Source organism: Channa argus, chromosome 15, assembly GCF_033026475.1.
Source record: "Channa argus isolate prfri chromosome 15, Channa argus male v1.0, whole genome shotgun sequence".
NCBI lineage: Eukaryota > Metazoa > Chordata > Actinopteri > Anabantiformes > Channidae > Channa > Channa argus.
In genome coordinates this window covers 22,862,684-22,886,143 of record NC_090211.1, presented here as the reverse complement: position 1 = coordinate 22,886,143, position 23,460 = coordinate 22,862,684, and the positions used below count along the sequence as shown (strand labels likewise).

The 23,460-nt window shown below is 39.5% G+C and overlaps 2 protein-coding genes across 4 annotated transcripts; one reads left to right on the top strand and one right to left on the bottom strand.

Moving 5' to 3' along the window:
• The first annotated feature begins 238 nt into the window (after nt 1-238).
• ube2m (ubiquitin conjugating enzyme E2 M) lies at nt 239-7,155 on the top strand. Its single transcript, XM_067476655.1, has 6 exons — nt 239-527; nt 2,843-2,937; nt 3,362-3,400; nt 4,065-4,168; nt 4,344-4,407; nt 5,249-7,155. The coding sequence occupies exons 1-6, from the start codon at nt 413-415 to the stop codon at nt 5,387-5,389; spliced, it is 558 nt and encodes a 185-aa protein (XP_067332756.1). The 5' UTR covers nt 239-412; the 3' UTR covers nt 5,390-7,155.
• Nucleotides 7,156-8,633: 1,478 nt separating this feature from the next.
• LOC137099603 (E3 ubiquitin-protein ligase TRIM39-like) lies at nt 8,634-22,950 on the bottom strand. Of its 3 annotated transcripts, none has more exons than XM_067476653.1 (13): nt 22,867-22,950; nt 17,611-17,734; nt 17,069-17,497; nt 15,791-15,895; nt 15,590-15,685; nt 14,563-14,796; nt 14,277-14,463; nt 13,870-13,959; nt 13,735-13,761; nt 13,597-13,623; nt 12,858-13,033; nt 11,642-11,797; nt 8,634-10,045 (listed from the first exon to the last, which is right to left on the bottom strand). In XM_067476653.1, exons 2-13 carry the CDS (start codon nt 17,725-17,727, stop codon nt 9,839-9,841), a joined length of 1,851 nt encoding a protein of 616 aa, XP_067332754.1. In that variant the 5' UTR covers nt 17,728-17,734; nt 22,867-22,950; the 3' UTR covers nt 8,634-9,838. The 3 variants fall into 3 exon arrangements, with proteins under 3 accessions (XP_067332754.1, XP_067332755.1, XP_067332753.1); XM_067476654.1 differs by having other exon boundaries at nt 14,283-14,463; nt 17,611-17,737; nt 22,867-22,899; XM_067476652.1 differs by having other exon boundaries at nt 17,611-17,737; nt 22,867-22,897.
• Nucleotides 22,951-23,460: the final 510 nt, after the last annotated feature.

Below are 23,460 nucleotides of genomic sequence, written 5' to 3'. Positions count from 1 at the left end.
CAGTTAAATCTTCAAAGATGGGTAATATACTTTCACTTTGTCCCACGCTTTTTTGGCAATAATGGTCTTCCATACAAACCAAAAACAGCTTATTTTAACAGTATTTACAGTCTTTAACATATTCTTACAGTAATAAAGCAGACGATAAAACATATTTCATAATCTGGAAGACAGTCGGAGTAGGACCCCCCCCACCCCCCAATCCTTCCCCTCCCTGGCCTCTCCTGCTAGCTAACAGGCTAAGCTAGCTCGGTGGCTAGCATCTCTGCTCAGTCTAATTAGTTGAGACGCACCGGCTCCATCTACACTACGGTGCTGTTAGGATCTGATCTGACTCTCTTGAAATCCTCACACAGCCACAGACACGACTAGGGACACAAAGTACAGGCATTCATTTATCAAACAACTAAAGATGATTAAGCTTTTTTCCCTGAAACAGCAGAAGAAAGACGAGGAATCTGCTGGAGGAAACAGAACAGGAGCCGGGGGTAAAAAAGCCAGCGCGGCCCAGCTCCGAATACAGAAAGGTAGGCTAGTTATCAACACCGATACCCGGTTAGCCGGATGACTAGTTACCAGTAAATTACAGGGTGGCGACGCACACCTCACTGTATATAATACAGGAATACAGAGACTAAAAGCGATGTATCATTATGATTATTATTACGAGTCACAGAGACTAGGAGCTAGCGTGCTAACGTTAGCTTGAAGTTAGCAAGGTGGCAAGCTTGTATTAGATTTGAAAACAAAACGCAGACAGCCCCAAGCTGTTACCTACCTTATGTGAATGTTTGAGGCTAGTATGTTAGCAGTCAGCTAACAGCAAAAAACACAAAATCATTAACGTGTAACTGCCAAAAGTCAACATTTCACAGTCTCGAGCAATAATCACATTTCTGAGGAATATTTCCAGCTAACAAGGTTGGTTTAAACGAGCTAACCTGCTGTGACAGCTCTCAGTTTCATTGTCTAAAAGGTTACAAACTTGTTTTTCACATTTTACTGAGGTTAGAAACCTCAAACCTGGCAAATAACCAGCTACTTTCTGGTGTCAGTAGACTGTTTTCTTTCCTTCTATTAGTCCGTATTTGAATGGTTCCTAAAAACGTAAAAATCCACATTCTGGCCAACACCTTAATAAATAAGCTGGTCTAAACATATCTGTGTTTTTAGTGTGGTATAGATTTTATTAACAACAACAGACCAAGTATAGCCATACATCAAAATTCACATTTCAGATAGTTGTAGATTGCTTGAATTAGATTTTCCATACAACTTGACTGGGAATTTTTACTTATCAACATGTAATTAAAGATATCTTAACTACTTTTGACTAGTAATAAATGTACTTTGAGTGCATCTTCTACTTGTTAAGATTTCCTTAATTTGAATCCGGTCCACCTATTAAATGTTGAAATCACATGTAATACTGATACACCAAAGGGGCAATTATGTATACAGGCAAAAGACTCTACTGTCCATTCTCAGATTTATGTTTATGTAAACAAAGAAACAAATCCAGGCTCCTTTGCCTCTCATTCAGGTTTGTGCTGGATGCCAACAATGTTGCCAAACCCTCCTCACAGTTACGTTTGTGCCAGTCATTCTTTTAAACTTGGCGTAGCCCTAGCGCACAGTGACTCTAAATGTGTGTGAAAGGATGTCTTTCTATTTGTCTCTGGGTTTGGGCTGAGATAGACTGGAGAGCTGTCCAGGGTGCACCCTACCTCTTAATCAGTGACCCTGAACGGAAACATGGTCAGATAATGTTTGGATGGATGGATGGATGGATGTTATGTTCTTCTTTTACAGCAGCCTCCTGTGTGTTGTTGTAGACCCACCCACAGAGCCAGCTACAACATCTGAGAGCAACAACATGAACGAGAGCAGGGCTTGTGGAAGTGTGAACTTGGCAGGCACGACCCCGCAGGGGAGCTTACGTGCAGTCCTCTGCAGCAAACATGTTTGGGGCCATGTGCCCCCCCCAGATGCATGCTATTACTACCCAGTTTCTACAAAATAAACTTAAATAGTTAAGACCTGGGGTCCAGTATTTTTTTATCCAAGGAAGGGTCCACATGTGCTCTCTAGGAAACCAATTATTTAGTTTTTAATATACTCAAGCAAATTGTCAGACATGACAGACATGAGTACTGATCCATCCATCCATCATCTTTAACTCTTTATGCTGTTCAGGGTCGTGGTGGGCTGGAACCTATGCATCTGTCATTTAGCAAGAGGACACCAGTCTATCTCAGACTGAGAACTGATAAGAGTACTTAACAATAATGCAGTATTGTAACCATACAAATTATAATAATAGTGCAGAAATGTTTTATACTATATATATATATATATATATATATATATATATATATATATATATATATATATATATATATATATATATATATATATATATATATATATATACATTTTATAGCAGCTGATAAAATATAAAAGTATTTTGCAGCTGTTATAGCCGCTGCAATATTTTTTGCTAGATTTTGTCGTGTGTATCAGCCTTTGTCACTTTGAACAAAATGCAAAGTCTTCTTTCTCAGACACAGAGAGCAGAAAGCAGAGCAGAAAGACATTTTAATTTACAGTAGTTGAAATGTCTCCTCAGCTAGTAGAGCTTATTGGATGTTGCTGTAAAGTGATACTGGTGCATTGTATCAAACAACTTCGATGAGTACAAGTGGCTGTACCTAAAACTCAACATTGGCATCTGTGGAGCTTTTACTATGAACTAAAATCTAATTAATGATAAAATGTTAAAATTAATGTTAAAGCTGATGTTGTTGAAGCTGATTTTGCTGAAGTTGCGCTTGTGTTACAGACATCAATGAGTTGAACCTGCCAAAGACATGTGAGATCAACTTCCCTGATGACGATGACCTGCTCAACTTCAGACTCATCATCTCACCAGACGAGGTGTGTGTTTACCTCCTGTCTTGGGAACAAAGTTTTCTTGCAGGAATTTAGTTCAGAGGAGTCACAAGTTAAGTTAGATCAGTTAACACAAATTTTTGCTTTTGTCCAACATATACAATTTTTATGTCGTGAAAACTGATATATAAGGATTGAGCACAAGCTTTTTAGATTTTATTGATCAAAATCGATGGATGATGAAAATACTCATCAGAACATGAAAATTAACTCCTGATGAACATGGTCAGAAATTTTCTAAAGTTCACCTGTACATCACTGCAGCCAGGTGCATATAGTGCTGTGTTTCTCTTTAAGTCACAGTATGTTGGTAACCATATCACAGGCTAAAGTTAGGCAGAAAAATCATGTTCAGGGATTGAAGATGTCTCTTTTCACTGTGTAAGATCTGTTTGTTTTCTTCTCATAGGGTTTTTACAAAGGAGGAAAATTTGTCTTCAGCTTTAAGGTGAGAAACACACTTCACAGCTGTCCTCTCTCATTTTGTCTCACGGCATACTCACGCTAGGCACAGTAGCCTTGTAGAGTGCCCAAGCACGATTGTTAGCCCTTCTCCTTTCCCCTGTTGGCTGACGCTCACCTTGAGCTACAGTGATCTGTGCCCCAAGATGCTCACATCACTGCCACGTGAATCTTAGTTTGGAATACAAGCGCTCCCCTTGATACAGCATTGGAGGTGTTTGCTCGGCTGAACCGTGCCCTGGCTGTCCTCTTCATGGGAGGCAGGACACGGCCAGCAGTGTTCCCACCGTTGCAATAAACAAGACTTGGGCTCCAGCACGCTACATATTGCCTAGTGTGAATAAGCCCTGAAAGTCTCTGGTTAGTTATTTCACTCTTTGTGTTCAGTCTGCCAAACTGCTTACATACATACAGTATCATTCTAAACTGTAGAATATTTAATTAGAGTAAATTGAGTACATTTACAGAACTATATAACAATAGTAGCATTTGTGACATTTTAAACATTCTTTATTTGTATAATAAATTGGATATTTATACTGTGCACTTTATCATATTTAAAATCATAACACTTTCTTTATACTGTTTTGTGTGGTACGTTTAATTGTTAGGCTTGTCAGTTCTGTTTCTAACAGAAACTTGTGTTTCAGGTAGGACAGGGTTACCCACACGACCCCCCCAAGGTAAAGTGTGAGACGATGGTGTATCACCCCAACATCGACCTGGAAGGAAACGTCTGCCTAAATATCTTAAGGTCTGTGCTCAACTGCGCTTACTTTATTTTTGGTTTAAACGTTGAGGTTCAGAAACAATCTGATTAAGTTTGTTTAATTTAGATTCCAGGTGATATACCGTTACCTCCTGGAGTTAATCTGTTATAAACAAGTCTGCAGTGTTGTGTGACTTTGCTTTTCTCTCCTGCTCCACAGAGAGGATTGGAAACCAGTGTTGACAATAAACTCTATCATCTATGGTCTACAGTATCTATTTCTAGTAAGTTTTACCCACACTTACACTTAATGATTCACTGAGTTATTTTGGATGTTTTTGTCAGTGTACTCACGTACAACACATCAATGTACGTATGAATGGCGGCACGTCTATCTAAAAACCAGTGTTAGTGGAGAGAGTTTTATTAAAAATAAAAAAAGGAAAAAAATCACATAAGGTCCCACAGTTAACTGTGCATGTCAGAGCACAAAGCAAGACATGAAGTCCAAGGAATTGTCTGTAGACCTCCGAGACAGGATTGTATCGAGGCACAGACCATGAGAAACAAAATTCTTTGGTCTGATGGAACAAAGATTGAACTCTTTGGCCTGGATGCCAAGTGTCATGTCTGGAGGAAACCAGACAAAATGTGGAAAAAGTTTTGCGCTCTCCACTGGTTATTCCTAATACTTGTATCATTAAAAAAGCTTTAAATGAATTGAATCGAATTTGAATTCTGTGTGGTTTTTAAAGGGTCTTTAAAGCCTGTGAAAAACATCAAATTTAAAACTGTCAGACCGATATTTAAAAATCTGCTTTTTCATTCTGCAGGCATCTCTTAAAGAGCCTTCAATTATTTTAAAAAGTCTTAAAATTTGTGTACTTAACAACAGACACATTACAGTACACAAGATTCAGGACTAAAACAAGCTTTTAAAGGAACATTCTAACTGAAGTTGCAAGTTAACCGGTTATTGATAAAAACGCAGTTTGAACATTTTGGTGAGTGCAGGGTCCAGTTATTGGGAAACTAGAAAATATCTATTTTTATGCCTAAACTTGAAGAATGAAGTGTTAATGTAAATTAAAGAGCGGTTTTCTCCCCCCCTCCTCCGTCTCACAGGAGCCTAACCCAGAGGACCCATTGAACAAGGAGGCAGCAGAGGTCCTCCAGACGAACCGGCGGCTGTTTGAGCAGAATGTCCATCGCTCTCTGAGGGGCGGCTACGTGGGTGCCACCTACTTCGAGAGGTGTCTTAAATAACTCAGCGTCCCATAATCCTCCCCCCACTCCTCCCCCTTTCACTACTCACCTCCTGCTCCCCTTCTGCCTCACCCCTTCTTCCTCTCTTACTCTTCAGTGCTGCTCATTGGCAGAAGCTGGAAGCACAGAAAAGGAAAGCAGCACGCCAGAAGATGCTTTTCTATTTTAAAACAAAAGAAGACATCACAGAAACCCCCCTCCCCCTCCTCATTCTGTTTTCACCTCCCCTTTTCCCCCTCTTCCTTTCCCTGTTTCACTTCCAAGACACAGCATTCAACCGTTTACACGCCACAGGGGGGCGCCAACAACACCTAACTGGACTTGAAAAGACACCTGACGGTGAGCCGCAGCAGAGCAGGACAATGATGAAGAACTGGGGGAGTAGGGGGAGGAAGGGGGAAGGCAGGTGTGGGTGGTCAGTGAATGTTGCTCTGGTGATTCAGTGAGTGCCACAACGCCTATGGCAATGGTGATGATACACCTATGTATTTTTTCTTTGATTTTGCGTGCGTGGTGAAGACATCTGACATCAGACAGGTGGTCAGAAGGACACGCCCAAACCCACCCCCTTCCTCTTGCTGCAGTTTGGTTGTTCATCGTGTAGCAACCAGCAGCAAACTCCAAACTACACAACAACAGTAAAACTGTTCTTGTCCAACTAATGTTTGCCCAGGATTTCTGTGCAGAGCATCTGTAGCTGTAGCGATAGTTGCCCTAACAACCTGACAGCAGCTGTAGTGATAGTTGCCTGGCAGCCTCAAGTATCAACACTTGTAGTAGTTACCTGTTGTTTGCTAAGATAGTAGTTCCAGTGCACAAACTAAAACCACAAATCATCCAAAAAAACACAAAAAGTGTTGTTTTGACAGCATGTAGAGGGGAGGGGCATTTAGTCACAATGGAGCAGTTGTGGAGTCACCTGAGTGATTTCACACCTGTTGGAATATGACCTCTGCACTAGAGGGAGGGGGTTATTAGTTGTAACACCTTAAGAAAGTCCCGCCTAAACATTGATACCTTTCAGCTTGACTTCGCAACACATTAGTAGTATAGGCACCTTTAAAAATGCACCTGAAATAAGATCCAAACTGAGTTTTCAGCATGCAGGTGTAGACAGGGGCTAATGGGTCAGAATGGGAGGGGCTTGTTAGACTGTATACATTTTCTAAAAGCTAAACAGGCAGTTTTCAGGGTGTTGTGATTTCACAGCTGTTATTTTATCAGCAGAAGAGATGAGCATGTATTATGGGGAGTGGTTTGAGTTGGTGTGGGAGGGGGCTTACGACCAGTTCAGAGCTGCCTTAAAATATCCCTTAAAGTGAGGCCACAGGTGTGACAAGTGGTAAACGAGACCGAAACTTTTGGCCTTCAGCCAAAAACTGTGGTGAAACAGCGTTTGTTTTTGCTTTCAGATCTTTTTTTAGCAACAGGAGTTTGATCAGTTTGGAGTTTGCTGCTAAACCTCATGCACAGCATCGGGGGGAGGGGGGTGGGTGGATTGTCATGTCTAGGTAGGCGCTGTCTAGGGCAGGGTCTTTGGTACCAGTGTGTTAGTATAAAGAAGTGGAGGGTGGACAGTTTGTGGGGGAGGGAAAGGGGCATTTGTTTTCATTTGGGGGGTTGGAATGGGAGGGTCATTGTTGGGGGTGGGGTGGGGTTCAGAGAGGGGAGGGGCTTAAATGTTACGATTCTATTGTGTATATTGAAACCCCAGCTGTTCACATTGACTGCAATATGATTTATGTTAAATAAAATATGAACTTGAATGATTATAACTATTGTGATGTCTGTTCACCATCTGAAACAACTGTAACCACAGTTCAAACCTGAGTTTGGAAGCTTGTTACATGATTGAGTGTCTACTGAGCTGCAGAGTTTTGGTAAATATCTCAATACATTTTCAAGAACGTTAAATCTAGTTTTGGCTCTACTGTTAAGTGAAAATGTTATGTGAAGCACTTAGTGCATTATTGGCTTATTTAAAGTTACCATGTAGATAGAAGTTGATAGATACATAAGCAATGATAGCAAATAGGTAACTACATTTACTCAAGGACTATAATCAAATATGGTCTTAACGCTCTATAAGATCAAACATAACGGCTTTCTCGTGTTTTCAGGGTTCGCATCAGCTGAACTTGTTCTGCATGTTGATGTAGCATGGACTGTTGGGTTTTTTTACACCAGATGCCCTTCTTGCCACAACCTTCCCTTTGTATCCAGGCTTGGGTCCGGCACCAAGTTGGCCCGTGGTGGTTGGACAGGGCCGCGCACCTGGTGAGGTGGGACCCGACCTAATGCACCAACACTGAACCACCAGGCCCCATCTTAACGTTGAACAGTATTCAGTATTCATTCCACTACATTTCAAAGGCAAATATACTATACAAATATGTATTTTATAACTAGACCTACTTTTCATAATCGGAAAAAAAAAAATAGAGGGTTGTAAAATAATGAGACCATCGTAAAACTCTGCAGCAACCAAGCAGTATGTACAGTACTTTATTAACTGTAGAACATCTGATTATCAAAAAAGTGTATAAGGATCAAGGATGGAATCAGCCTCACCAGTACCAGCTGCAACATTAAAATGAATACATTAATGAATCAGGAATTATATTCCAAAAAGAAATGTGTACTTTTGCTGTAAATATATGGTGCTGATGGTGCAGGACTTTTAACAGAGAGATTTCTGCACTAATATGCAGCTTGGTCCTTGTTTAAGCCAAATAAAGTTGTTGTGGATCAAATTTAATGTTTTTCTTAGATTAAATTCAAATCAAGTAAAATAAGTTGAACTATTTAACTTGTTAAATTAATAAAACTTATGTTTAACAAAACAATTGACAATGCCTTTAATATGTTTTCCTGTATTTGATGCAGTGTTTTCATTTTTCAAGTTCAGAATTTTTGATTCATCCTGCAGCTCCATATTTAACCAGCTGAGGGTGTCACTGCGCTGATAGTGTGACAGAAGCTTCCTAAAAATGTAATTTTAAATTTATAATTTCATAATTTCATCAGTTTGCAGCCATGAATAAAAGGAATCTCACATATAAGACAGGTACTTTGTTGTGTTACAGTTGGCTCTGAATACAGTGTCATATCGCTCTGTATCAAATGAAGTAAGCTTTATTTTCAGTTCAAGTTATAAAAACACTAATAAAACTGAATTTGGGGCAGTTAACAAGTTCACTGCACTTTCAGTTCAATATTAAAAAATGGGCTTTTGCAAAGTGTATAATTTTAATACTAACTTCACATATTTAGTTTTTTTTATTGATGAAAAAAAATTACATCCCAGAATGACATCAGCATTAACAATCAACAGCTTTGAAAAAATAATTTAAAAGTTGCTTAGATGCTGCTGAGATCAAACTGACAACTGAAGAATTTGCAAAAACTATGTTAGACTACTGCAACCAGGAGAAAGCCCACAGTTTGCCACAAGGCCCAACTGGCCCACATTTGGTGTTAACAAGGTCCCAGTCTTTACAGAGTTAAATGCTCTGCACTTATATGGCGCTTTTCTAACTATTGGTATTTAAAGCGCTTTACACTGCTTCTCATTTACACTCACAATCACACACCAATGAGGGAGCTAAGTTTGGTTTCAGTGTCTTGCTCAAGGACACGTGAGCAGAGGAGCCGGGGATTGAACCAACAACTGTGAGATTGGTGGACAACTGCTCTAAATGGGAGACATGTTCTTTAACGCTCATTGTTCAGCTTCTGGCATCCTCAGACTAAAAATGTTAACTTTAACTCCCCTGTCCTCCTTTATTTCCCTCTAATCATCAGTTTGTTAGTCGAGTGAAACTGTAAGAGTTTGCGTCATCTTTATTTTGAAATGGAAAATATTGTTCAACATATTTGATGCGAAATAAGCTGGTACAAATATTTGTAGAGTGTACAAAACTTTATAAAGTTAACAATTTGTTATATCTGTGGCTAAAAGAACATTTGTACCAGCTGAATGTGCATTTTGAGTTTGCTTTCCCTTACATTAAAAATACCCCCTATGCAATTTGAATGAATTTAATGTTTCATAGACACTGATAGTAAAAAAATAATAATTTAAACAATTATTTATTAGTATCACATTTCTCAAAAACCTTTTGTTTCATGTGGTGATGTTTCTCACAAATATTTCCTTGTTACATGAAAAATCTCTGCTATCCAAAAACATCTTACTAGGACAAAATAAATGTCAACAATACAAAATGAGGAATTAAGTTTTTTTTTGTTTGTTTGTTTTTGTTTTAAAATCATCAATACTACACAGTTTCCACTTATGTAAAAATCTGAGGAAATCCAGTTTCTGTCTCAACATCTGAGCAGAACCCCTCTAACAGACCGTGACCCAGATTGCTGATCTTCCTTCCTTCTTCCCTCCCAGTGTGTCACTCAGTCTTGCTCCTCCTCCGTCCTAATGTCTCTGGTCACTCAGGTCAAGTGGTGCTGTGTGGTCATGAGAATCAGGGGGACCTCTTTGTCTCCGGTTCCCAGCAGAGGAAACATTCTCTCAGTGAACTCAGAATATCTGTTGAAGCTGTAGATCTCTGAGCCTGACTTCACGTTAAAAAATGACACCTGACCCTCATCCACATCCAGGAAGATGCCCACCTCACGCAGCTTGACAGTACTCTTCACCTGCAGGATACAAAGAAACTGTTTTTAAATTCACTGATTTAAAAAATAAATATCAATTCAATGTTCCACGGTAAAACAGTTACTTAGATGTTATATTACAACCCCAATTCCAAAAGTTGTGAAGATGTGTAAAAATTCAAAAAATTTTGGAAAAAAAAAATAAAATTGAATAATATATTTAAAAGATGTTGGAAGCAGGTGGTGTTTACCATTGTGTACCATCCCCTAGGTCTTTGTTGCCAGATTTTTTGTTTAATGATATGGCAAATATTTTTCTATTGGTGAAAAGGTCTGGACTGCAGTCAGGCCAGTTCAGCACCCGGACTCTTCTACTGCAAAACCATGCTGTTGTGATGATGCAGGATGTGGTTTAGCATCGTCTTGCTGAAATATGTCTTTCAGGGAAAGTCTCTATAGATGTTGTCTAGATGGGAGCATAAATGGCTCCAAATCCTCTATGTACTTTTCAGCATTGATGGAGTCTTTCCACATGTGTGAGCTGCCCACACCAGAGACACTAATGCACTCCCATACCATCAGAGATGAAGGCTTTTGAACTGTCCACTGATAACAAGCTGGATAGTCCCTCTCCTCTTTAGTCCACAGTGTCCATGGTTTTCAAAAAGAAGAGCAGTTTTCCCATTTTGCCTCAGACCATTTTAAATGAGCTTTGGCCCAAAGAACATGGTTTTGTTTCTGGATCGTGTTCACATGTGGCTTCTTCTTTGCATGATACAGCTTTAACTCACATTTGTGGACTGGACAGTGAACTGTGTTCAGTGAGTGATTCCTGGAATTGTTCCTGAGCCCATGCAGTGATGTCCAGTAGAGTATCAGGCCTGATTTTAATGAAGTCCTGCCTCACGGCCCAAAGATCACGTGCATCCTTTATTGGCCTTGTCCCTTGCACACAGAGATTCCTCCTGATTCTCTGAATCTTTTGATGATATTATAAACTGTAGGTGGTGGGATCTTCAAAGTCTTCACAATTTTACATTGAGGAACATTTTTCCGAAAGTGTTCCATAATTGTTAGATACAGTTTGTTCAGATTGGTGAACCTCTGCCCATATTTACAGTCGAGAGGCTGGCCTCAGTTTATACCCAGCTGGTGCTGACTTGTTGCCAGTTAAGCTAATTAGTTGTCAAATGTTCCTCCATTTGTTTTTGCTTTGCAGGAGTTACTTTTCCAGCTTTTGTTGCCCTTTTGTTTAAGATGTGTTGCTGCCATCAAATTCAAATTCCCATGAAATGGTAAAATGTCTCAGTTTCAACATCTTATGTTGCTTATGTTCTATTGTGAATAAAATATGGGTTTGATAAGATTTGCAAATCATTGCATTCTGTTTTTATTCATGTTTTACGCATTGAAACCACTTTGGAATTGGGGTTGTATGTATACTGTGCATTTTAACATAGTAGCTCAAGGGATGTAAAGGATTTGGTTTAATTCATAAACATTTTCTATTCTTTGTAATAATTCAGTATTTTGATTCACAATTCTTTTAGTTAAAACTTAATTGATCTTTAAAAAGCTTATGCTTATTTCAAAAGTTGTGCCAATAACTTAATTAAAAGGATCCCAAAGAACAGAAACCTTGGTAAGAGGCGGTACAGTGAGCGCTCTCAGGTTGTTGCTGCTCCACCAAAGGACGTAGTATCCGTTAGAGGGACTCATGTCGAACAGGCCTTTCCTCTGAGCAGACTCACTGACAACGCCCAGCTTCCAGTCCCTATTCTCACCAACAAACACCTGACACAGGTGGACACAAAGGGAAAGTTAAAGGTAGAAGAACTTTTGACAAACAAAAAATTATTTTTTAAAACCTTATCAGGGCCTCAGGCATAACTTGTTTCCAATGCCTCTTTATTTACCCCCAGGGAGATTTAGCTTATGTCATTATAGACTTTTCTATCCCACAATGTTTGTGTGGACGACCGACAACCAAGCCAGCCTCAGGAAACATGTGAAAAAGAAACCGTATCTGGTTTCCAGTTCTGCTCCAGCTGTTTAAGCCTGGTCTGACTACAGGATTGTGCTCTAGGACCACTTCATAAATTCAGCAGAAACATCTCTTATAGCAAGGGGTTTCAACATTAAATGGAACCACACAACAATCTGGATGTATATTTTAGATCCATAATAGCATTTCTCCCAGGCAGGTGTCTTCTTGTCAGTCAAAATGCTTGTTAAAAGATGCCCAGTCACATTCCTCCTACTAGAAAATGTATTGCAAGATATCTACAACTACAAAAGTAAGTAAGACCTTGGAAACTCCTTCAAACATATAAATGGGACTGTTTAATTTAATACCTAAGCTGGACACTTTATACAGTATATTCTACATGTCTGTAATTCAGTTGTTCCTGCTCCAAAAGAACATTTCAGAAATCCACAACATCCAACAGTAACAACTGCATTGTAGATATGTGAAATGGGAGTTTTTCCCCAGTAAAAATTCTATTGTAAATATACATAATGTCATGTTATTCACAGTGAATATTCTGGATATGTGAAATTAACAGCCCAATACACACTGACAGAAATGGCACCATCTGTCCAAAGAATTATTTTTTTTTTGACTAGAAAGAACTGAACTGTGATTTCATGGTAATCATTCAGATATCAGAGAGTGAGAACGTCCACCAGCAGCCATTATAAAAGTTTTTTTTTAAAATAGTTCTGGATCAGAATTAGTACATTTCTGGGATTATTGGACACAGAATTAAAAAGCTGCTCATCACAGGCTGCTGTTTAAAGCTCTAATCATTTCATTGGTGAAGTAACACAGGAATCCACCAGTGATTCTCACCTCCCAGTAGTGTCGTCCCGTGTTAAATCCTTCTTTAGTGATGACACAGGACCAGACGTCAAATCTCTGTTGACTGTTTCTGTAAAACTGCAGCTTCTCTCCTCTCTTGACCTGTTTCCTGTCCTCAGACAGAATCAGAAACGGGTACGCGGTCACTGGGTTCAGCGTCACGTCCTCTGGAATGAGCAGGACAGATCCAGGAGTTTTCCCTCTGTACAGTGGCCTTTAAAAGACTCTGCTAACAACTTCAGCAGCTGCTATAGTTTAATCAGCTGCTTCTAGTTCAAACAACTTGTGTCCATTTCGTGTGCTAACAGCAGCATCATAGCAAGTTTTCACACTAAAAACACAACTAATTGTACACTACTTCTAAATTAACATTACCATGTTGTCAGGCTACATTTAACATTTAGCTTTACGGATGTTTGTTAGCTTGCTAATGTAATGTAAAGGCAAATAGATGGATTTTATTCAACTTGTTGACTTGCTAACAAGTTATTTTACTTAGCTTGCATACTGCTATGCTAACGTTAGTTGTAGAGTGTTTTAGCATCTCCCCAACATTAGCGTCTTAGTATTCTATGCAATAACTAGTCTACTACTAACATATTAGTTATTAGTCTACTAATAACATAAATCATAATTTATCACCACACTAATGTTACATTTGTAAACTCCCTTAATAATTCAATGTAATGAAATTTAATAATAATAAAATAACATAATTAAAGTTACTGACCCATGTAGATCCTGGCTTTCTTGTGTGCTGAAACAAAACCAATGAAGATTTTTATTTTACTGCTGATTTAAATAAAACATCATGACGGACACCAATTTCAATTTTTTTTTTTTTTTTTTTTTTTTTAAAAACACATACCTGATACTGGTTTGGCCTTCTTGTGCTCTACAGGAGCAAAGAGGAAACCAGAGTCAGTCACATTAAAACCCATTGACTTTCTACTGATATTACTGCTCCCCAGAGGATGAATAAACCCTCTTAACAGCCTCTTACCTTTCAGAGACCACTGACTCTTCCTCAGGTTAACAGTACTTCCTCTCAGACTGAGCATGCTCTCAGCTGCCATCAGATCACCAGATGAGACTGGAACGCAGAAAATGTGTCCGTTATATTTGACAGTACACATGTAGACCGATACATCCTCTAACATCTAGTTCTGGTTATTGCAACCCCACCTCCTCTTTGTTCCCATTAAGTTTCGCCAGCTGCAAGCCGTTCAGAGCCCTGCTGCAAACATCAGTCCACCACCATATTATTACACTGTTCCTCATCCAGCTCCACTTCGTCCCAGGTCATCACTGGGCTTATTACACAAATCTACTGCCTTCAAACATTCCCTCCCCTTTCTCCAGGTACCTACTCTAGCAAACATAATTAAACTACTATCTGTTTAAACTCACAGACACCTCTGGCTCCACTGGATTCTCTTGGGTTGGCCTCCCCATTCCTGATGTGATCCATCTTGTCCTTCACCTCAGACAGAGCGCTCTTAACATCGCCCAGCTGGAACTGGAGGGAGAACTCGGAATCTTCATCTAACTCGTTCTGCGTATCATCAGCCACAGGGGCTGTGGCCTCCTTGAACCTCTGAGGACAGACCAGAAGGGGGAGCAAGAAACTAACTATAAACATGGACAAGTGAAAGACTAACCATGACAAGACCAGTTTTGTCCATTCAGTTCTCACCTGTAGGAAGCTGATGTGGTCCTGACTGATGGCCTGCGCCTCCAGCGTAGCCCGTCTCTCCATCAGCTGACGGAGTTCTGCCTCCAGTTGGCTCACCAGACCCCCTCCCTTTGACATCACGGCATCTAGCTGGTTCTGAATCCCCCCCACCACCTGAGACCGGATCTGGTCTAACGAACCAGACACCTCATCCAGAAGCTGCTCAACCTCCCCTCGCTCTTTATCTGCGTAGTTCTGGGGAAAAAAGTCACAAATACAATAAAGTGATTTCAGGAAATTGTAGAAAAGAGGTTTAATTACAAGAACTTTATTTTTATTTAAGCCACAAACCAGTCAGACAATGCCAGCATTACACTAAACAGTCAAACTAAATAGTCAAACTGTTGAAACTTAAGCAGCTAAAATATTCAATAGTTAAATAATGAATATAACAACAAATTAATGATTCAAATAATAAAATTAGAACCACTGGCTAAACCGATGAAATAGTCGATATTAAACCAGAATATTCAACTCTTATCACATGAATCAGTGGGCTCTTATCTCCTGTCAGCAGCCCATAATTATAATGATATAAATATAATTTGTACAACTTTGCAAAGTTCAGATTCGTAGTTACTGTAGATCTCTCTCATCATGTTGGTCAAATATAATACACGTTTAAAATAAAAATATCTGAGACTAAAGACCAAATTCTTTACACGAGGACACACAAGTTTCTCTGCCGACTGACAACACTGACTGGGCAAAAGTGAAGCAGACCAGGACCGACTATGTCCAATAGACTCAGTGTCCTTCAGTGTGTGCACAACTTTGGTGAAGTTGGGGGGTGGGCATCAAAACAGATGACTTTCAAAGTGGGAGACAGCAGTTTATTTCCCACTGATTACTGATTGTACCTGAGTTTCTGTTTGAGGGACACATCTGAAAAAACAAAGTGAACAGGAATGGACATTGGAAATTTTAAAGGGGAAAATGTCCATGTCCGTTGACTTAAATGACTGAGGACAAAAATAAATAAATCAACCTTGAGTCCCTCCAGTTTGTTCTTCAGCTCGGTCACATGGATCTCCCGCTCTCTGATCCGGTTCAGGATCTCCTGCTCCGTCCTCGCTACCTGTTTCTGAATAAAACACAGAGTCGAGTTTGTTGTTGAGTCCTGCCTGCTGTTCCATCCCATCAGACCTGCGGGATGTTTTTAATGAGATCGTATTTCTGTTGTCTCTACCTGTTTAACAAGTCTCTCGGTCTGAACAGAGACCGTTTTGTGTATTCTGTGTTCCTCCAGGACACAGATTGCACAGATGCAACGCTCGCACGTCTTACAGTAAACCTGCACAGTAAACACAGCATGAAACAAAAGTTGAGCCTCATCAGTGGGTTAAAGACCTGTTGGTGCTGCATCTTTGACATAAAATACAGCAGTTCTCTTCTAAAATAAGGAACTTCTATGCTACTAAACTGCATCCACATACGGATGCATCCACATCCAATACGCTTTTGGAAGGAAAATAATAATGCATTATGTTTCAATGCAATATATTTTTTAAATGAATAAAGAGCTGCAATTTTCAATGGAACCAATTTTCTAGGAGGTTGTTGGGTGGATTGTGGTCGTACAACCCGAGTTTGACTCCAGAGTCAGAACAGAGTGGTTCTGTTTAGGTTACAAGAGCTCCTTGGTTAAAAATTAGGACTAAAATAAAAAGGGTAAGAAAGGATTTTTCTATTAATCCAGACTGCAATCTTTGTCTGGCCTAAACCAAGTGCTGTAAACACGACCAGAAACTGTTAAATAACGCTGTAGTCAGAGAAACTGGATGTTGAAGACCAGATAATTTGGTAGAAAAAATATTTTGTCCGATAACATTTTGTTGACAAAATGTATTTGTAATTGTAATTTATGGTATAAAATAGATGAAACTATACAACATTTGTTTGTTTCCCATTATTTTAACAGCAAATAATTTTCCAAAAACTTAAGTATTCCTAAATACAACTAGGTGTGTAGAACAGAGGTTTTGTTGTTCTGTGTTGGTTCTCTGACTTTGTTCGGGGTAATACTGAAAAATACTGGACCTTGCAAACCCTGTGTGGCGTTAGACCTGTTGGGCTTCAGAGGGCAGAAAACTGATCCAGCAAGATCACATTTTCTGCTTTGTCGTAGGAAAGATAGGCGTCCACATCAAACAACAGCAAAAGGTCCAAAACGTGAGCTGAAAAATGTCATGTCTGTTCTCTTGATTCTTTTGAAAAGGTTTTCCAGTGTCTCCAAAGACTCTGGAAACCTCCAAAATGTTCCAGACAGTCCTATGCAGACCCCTCACAAAGAACACAATCTCACCCGCCTGCTCGCACATTACATCCATGGTTGAAGTAGGTAGTAGTACTACTAGTAACAAAAAAATAATGATTTGTCCAAAACCATTTCAGTAGATCCCCCAAATAAAAACAAAGCTGAAATTATGCAGAACATGGCTCATAAAAAGTCTGTATTTCCTCTCACCTCCAGTAGGCGGTGGTGTAGGGAACAGGTGCGGCCCCTCAGGGCCTCCTGTGGGTCCATCAGTGGGTGTTTGGAGTAGAAGGGCGACGTCTCATGTGGCTGCACGTGTTCAGTACAGTACGAGGCAGTGCAGGTGAGACAGGAGCTGACTGCAGGCAGTTTCACACCTGTACAGATGTCACACCAAACCACCTCCTCCAGTGATGTAGGCGCCGCCAGGAAAGAGTTGCTGCTGTTGATGCTCATTGCTGGCGTCCCGTTTCGGACCGGCGCCGATAAGGCAGCGGCTCCATAACGATTTAGTTTGTATTTATCTGCGATGTGAGCAAAGATTTTGTTGACACTGAGCTCAGGACGTTCGTTGAACTCACGTTTACAGAGAGGACAGGAGCAGACGGTGGTGGACGCCCAGTAACCTCCAATACACGCCTAAAAAAAACAGAAGAAGAAGAAGACAGATGGTGAGGTGACAGGATGAAAGCAACAAAAATGCCTCGACTTCCTCGTGGATGTGACCTCTGACCCAGCGTCAGGTGTCTCACCTGGCAGAAGTTGTGTCCGCAGGGAGTCGATACTGGTTCACTGAACAGGTCCAGACAAATGGAACAGGTCAACTCCTGTTCTGAGAAGAGATCTGCTGCGGCCTCCGCCATCATCATACAGCTGCTGCTGGACACACGGAGGAGACACAGTCTTTATGCTGCTGTGTTAGTGACTGAGGTTACAGCTGCAGGTTTAAACATCCTGCTCCAACTGACTCCCATTCATGTCCTGACCTATGTCAGCAGTGACTTTGAGAGCAGAGGGTTTTATGTTTAAAAGATCAAACTGGAGAATGTTTGTCTATCTTCAGTTGGTAAACTGAAAAACTTCTACCTGTGAAAGCATGAATACACCATAGGACAAACACATTAAAAACAGATTCACCAACTGCTGAAGAACTTTCAGCTCTGGAACAAATCAGCTGTTAAATCTACGCTGAAGAAAAACAAACTCGCGTTGAAACTGAAAGTCTAACTTCAGCGTTTCTCAACAGAAAGACACAGCTGCCATCGAGGTCTTTCTTCTGATTAGCCCTTTAGTTTTTCTAACATTGAGCTGAAGATTATGATCAGCGCTTCAGAAGATCAGAAGCATAATTTTTACGCCAAACACATTATTGTCCCAGTCTGTAATAGCTCCTGTGCGTCTCTGCTTCTCTAGAGCTCCAGCCCCAAGTTTCACTTCACTCTATTTAAAGGTGCAGTGTGCGGCAGTTTTCACAAGTTGTCTCCGTAAATAAACTAGACGTTGTGTCTAAGTAAAGACTTTAAATTCAGCCAGTAAAAAGCTCATTGAGCCAGTCAGGTGTTTTTTGTTTCCCCCTTCTTCAGTAAAATGTCTGATCACGAAACATTTATTGATGGTTTTCATATATTTTTAAAATTATTCTTCAAAGAAACAAAACTATGACTCACATTGCTCAGTTTTTCAGTGTTGGCCAGTCTTCAGATGTAAATTAAGACAAACTTTTAGGCAATTAGTTCTCGGTAAAAGTAGACGAATCCTCTGGGATCATCTGCTGTTTGGGGTGTTATCATTGGTACACATACAACTATCAGTGATACTAAAGAAAACTTGATGGAGATTCTAAATGAAGTTCTTTGTCTGATTTCTAAGTGGATTTCTTGAGGTTTGTTCTCAACAGGAAGTGGAAGTTACACCGAACAACTTTTCAGTCCGAGCACAATTCATTTTGAGCAGCATTACATCGAGTCTACACTTCTCAGACTGAAAAAGAATAAAACATGTGAGCTGCTACGTTAACTTTAAGACACACCTGGTCAAACAAGATTCCTGCTAAGATTAGCTCAACTCTGAAGCACAAACAGAAAAAAGACAAAAATAACACAACAGGTGAGTCACCTGAAACACAGCTCTACCTGTCTGCAGCTCCCACTCTGTGCACCTGTGTCTGATTCTCTCACGATAAACACCTGCTCTCAACAGGTGTGGACCGGTAGAAGGGGAAGAGGGGCCCCTTTTAGCTCACCGGTCTGTGAGGTGCGTTCAGAGTTTCCACACGTTAGTTTCTTTCAGTTTCAGAGAATCTTTCTGCTTTCAGAGAAATTATTCCTGCTTTCACTTTAATTCAACAACTTGAAAATATTTAAGCTAATTTGAACCTTTGTATGTTCCTTGGTTTAACCCCTAATAAGATGTATTATTTATAATGTTTTAAATAAATTAATCAGAATCAGCAAAGTAACTAAAGCTGTTTGATTAAAAAATAAATAAGTTACATGAAGTAAAGTTGAAACGGTAAATAAGAGCAGTACTGAATAAATATACTTAGTTACTAAGACCTGGTCCACATGACAGGATTTCCAAATGTTAACTGAGTTAAAAAAATGATGACGGATTTAGGTGTTTTATTTGGTATTTTAATATTTAGAACACTCACACTAGACGATTCAGTCAAAAACCAAAACTACACACTAGATGTGTCTTTTCTGTGTTTATACTGAGTGGATGAAGTTTTAGCCTTCATCTCAAACGAGGCAGACGAAGGCGAATTCAACATCCGCTTGGTGACTTTTCATATGTGATCTTAATTCTCATATTCATATTCAATCTCTGACAGTGAGTGCATTTACGTGGACTTAAGTAATCAGGTTACAGTCAGCTGATTTCTTAAGTGTCATGGAAACAAAAAAGCTGGTTTCCAAAATCGTGGTAGGGGATCAGGGAAACCTGGTTTCCCCAGGTAGATTTCTGACCATGTAAACGCGTAACCTGATATCTAATCAGCTTTCTCCAACTGTGCATTGTGGGTAACCAAAGGCTGCAGACAGGAACACACAGCTCAGTAAAAGAATGAATGAAAGCTGACAATATTTCAGACAGTTCCTGTAGTGGATCAGCTGTGTGCGTCTCCCCCTGCTCTGTCACTCTGCTGATAGATGAACACACACAGAAACGTCAGAAAGCAGCGTTGTCTTTCACTATACAGTTAAAATCCAGGCTTTAACATGAGTCACAGGTGGAGGAAAAATCCGGTTTCTCTGCTGCTGCATGTATACCTGGATTTACAGTAACCTGGTTTCTAAAGTGCATGTTTCCCACAGAGAAAGCTGAGGACACCCATTACTTAAATTCATGTAAACGCGGTCTTTGTGAACGTCAGTCAAAACTGCAACAACAAACATCAACCACCAACATAAGATTGGATCAAAATTCTGCATTAAAGCCTGTAATGTGAACATGATTAGAAGGTAAAGAGCGACTTCACTCATATTCAATATTCTTTCTATGGCTTTAGTTTAGGGTGTAAATGTTCATTAATGCTTTTAAATTAAAATATTTCTCTGATTCTAGCTGAAAAACTCCTCCAAATGACATCACCTGGAGGAGTTTTTCATCGTTAGGACCTGATGTCATCTGGAGGAGCTCTGGAAAGGCAGGTTGAGCATGATTACAAGCTCGATGGTGGGAGGAACAAGAGGACATAATTTGAACTGGAGGTTCCTCCAAGTGATGTCATCTGGAGGCATTTTTCTTCTAGGATTAGAGAGATACTATAATATAGGGAAGTTTAATGGCATTCATTCACGTGTACTACTCAAACTAGATCCAAAAGAAGAAAGTTCAGCATCAGTGAAGGCGTCCTTTACGGTTGGAGACCTGAGTAAACACTTTGGGTCTGGGGTTACTTCAGGATTCAACAATCTTTGACAAACCTTAACAAACCATTTGCTTTAGGAGAAATACGTCATCTGAGACATTTCACTCTGATGTTACTGAGCACATGTTCCACATTATATTCACAGATTGTTGTTACTTAACTACACGAATATCTGCGGCTGTGTTTCTCAACATACAGCAGTGAAGTTCCTAATTACTCCATATTTTTTTAATTATGCTGCTTAGACTTCGGATTCACGGGAAGAGGCTACATGAGCAGGGGACGTTTTACTTCCTGATGTTGCTGAGAAATGAGGAAGTTAGTGAGAGCTGACACCAAAAGAGATGATCAGAGTTGCTCGAAGTCAGATGTTTCCTCACTAAGTTTAGTGACCAGGTACGACAAGCTCCAATTCTTCTACTGCTCTGTCTGAAATAACACATCACACTCACATAAACTGTGGCTACGTACACAGCACCTGAAAACTGCACAACACAAGGCCTGAGAGGGAAAAGAAGTTTTGCGATTTATCAACAGTGATTCAAAGTAAGGAGTCATTGTTAGTGTAGATGAACAAACTGTTGAGGAGATGTACTTTGGATCAAAATACTACAAGTTTTAAATATAAAATTTTAATTTTCTGTAAGTTTGTTAGTTTGACTGGTTGTTTTTAGTTCAAGTGTCAACTGGGATTTAAGTTTGTGTTGGTTTCACTTGTTGGTTAAACTTAAAATATCAAGTTGATGGGACTGAGCTTTACCTTTCTCACACCAACTCAGTATATGAAGTAAAGGCAACTTAATTAAAAGGTACAAACTCCTGAAGGTCTGCAACTATTTAAAAAGATGATCCATGATTCAGACAACACAAATCAAACAGTGAAAAACAGATCCTCCGATCCTCATGTCCCACTTTTTGGCAAAAGCTCATTTCTGGAGGAAAAATGTGAAATGTAAACTGAGCATTCATGCAGCTTGTTTAAATGGATTTTAGCCAAATAAAATATATATTCTTCAAATACAGTCTTTGTGTTTTCATGTTCCTTGTAGCAGAAGAGTCTGATGCCCTTTTATTAATCTCACACTTTTCTTTAACCGTTGATTATTATCTCAACATTGTCTATAACAGCTCATGTCATTTGTCATTTGATTAACTGCACATCAGCAGCAGAATGAAAATGAAGCCTTTTGTCTTATCGCACCACGTGTGACCCACACTCAGCTTTTAACAAATCCTTCGAGGGCAGAGCTCGGTCTCAGAAGTGGAACCATGACGGGAAGAAATGTGAGCGTTCAGTGCATCCAGAAAGTATTTTTATTCACAAACAAAGAAGCTTGTTTGAAATTTTTGTAAATGTCTATGACCATGACCTGTACTTTGACTTCAGTGTGCACTCACTCCCCTCATCCTCTTGACTCTTTGGACTCAGTCGTCTGATCCACACGGATTAAAAAAGAGACCAAACCAACAGCTGCAGTGATACAGGGCTTGTTACATAACACACAGAAAACGTATGTCTGCAGATAAAATACATTCGCTGACAGACGTAGCTAATAAATAATCCTGCAACAATAAAACATTGCATTTTGACTGTTGCCTGAATCACCTGACAGATTCTCTTCAGGAGGAACTAAACCTGTTTCTGCAGCTGATGGTGAATCTCAGCAGAACTGTGCACAGAGAATTCTCTGCTTAAGCTCTTCTTCACATGCACTTGTACTAAATGAGTATATTTCTCCTTGCAGTCAAACAATTCAGGGACAGAGGTAATAATTCAAAAAATGTATGATTTATTTATTTATTTATGGTTTTGTCCAAAAACAATAAAGTAAAGAAAAAGCTGTTTGTGGTAAAGATGCAAATATTAAAATCACCTGTCAGAAAATATTGAATATCTAAAAGAAAACTTTGTGTTTGTCGTTTTTCACAAATGACAAAATCCTTTGTGAAAAATATTTCTTAATCACTGTGCTTCCTATTCGTCTTGCAGAGTGGGCAGAAATACACCACCAAGTTTTTGCATAAGAAGAAGTGTGTAAAAACCTTACAACAGTTAAAAGTTTGATGTGGATTTGAAAATTAATTTTAAGCCATCAGGTAATGTTCATATAATAAAAGAGCAGTGGATTCTTACCTTTGTGTTGCTCGGTCCAGGGGATTCTGTCAGAAATGCAGAAGCTCAGGTTACTTTCAGTCTGTGATGTCATCAGTGGGCGGAGAATCTCAACAGACTGAAAGTTGTCAAGCGAGTTTAGAAGGTGAGAAGGTTTGTTTATGCTGCTTTAGACAATGACATGATTTATTTTGTCATATTTGATCAAAATGTGAATGTGTTTGAAATAACAAGCTACAAACTTAAAATATTAAATATTATTCTAATTTCTGCATTTATTTTAAATAGTAAAATAATTGTCTACACTTATATATCACTTTTCTACCTATCAGCACTCAAAGCGCTTTACACTGCTTCTTATTCACACTCACACACCAATGGTGGGAGCTGCTATGCAGCTGGCCAACACTCACCGGGAGCAATTAAGTTTGGGTTCGATGTCTTGCTCAAAGACACTTCGACATGTGGCTGGAGTAGTATGAAGTATGTATCCAAACCACCTCAATCTGGCCTTTACATTTCTAAAGAGCATAATTTAATGTTTCAGGAAGTGAAGATGTTTTTGTTGGAGGGCAAATCCGTCCTTCTGTGAACGAAGGTGAAGAGGTTTGAACT

What these genes read in the sequence shown, in the direction of transcription:
- ube2m (XM_067476655.1), top strand. Translation starts at nt 413, where the DNA reads ATGATTAAGCTTTTTTCCCTGAAACAGCAGAAGAAAGACGAGGAATCT. An exon ending in AATTTGTCTTCAGCTTTAAG is followed by an intron (nt 3,401 to 4,064) that starts GTGAGAAACACA and finishes CTTGTGTTTCAG; the next exon opens with GTAGGACAGGGTTACCCACA. An exon ending in GTCTACAGTATCTATTTCTA is followed by an intron (nt 4,408 to 5,248) that starts GTAAGTTTTACC and finishes TCCGTCTCACAG; the next exon opens with GAGCCTAACCCAGAGGACCC.
- LOC137099603 (XM_067476653.1), bottom strand. Translation starts at nt 17,727, where the DNA reads ATGATGATGGCGGAGGCCGCAGCAGATCTCTTCTCAGAACAGGAGTTG. An exon ending in GCGGACACAACTTCTGCCAG is followed by an intron (nt 17,498 to 17,610) that starts GTGAGACACCTG and finishes TGTTTTTTTTAG; the next exon opens with GCGTGTATTGGAGGTTACTG. An exon ending in CGGGACGACACTACTGGGAG is followed by an intron (nt 11,798 to 12,857) that starts GTGAGAATCACT and finishes CACCTGTGTCAG; the next exon opens with GTGTTTGTTGGTGAGAATAG.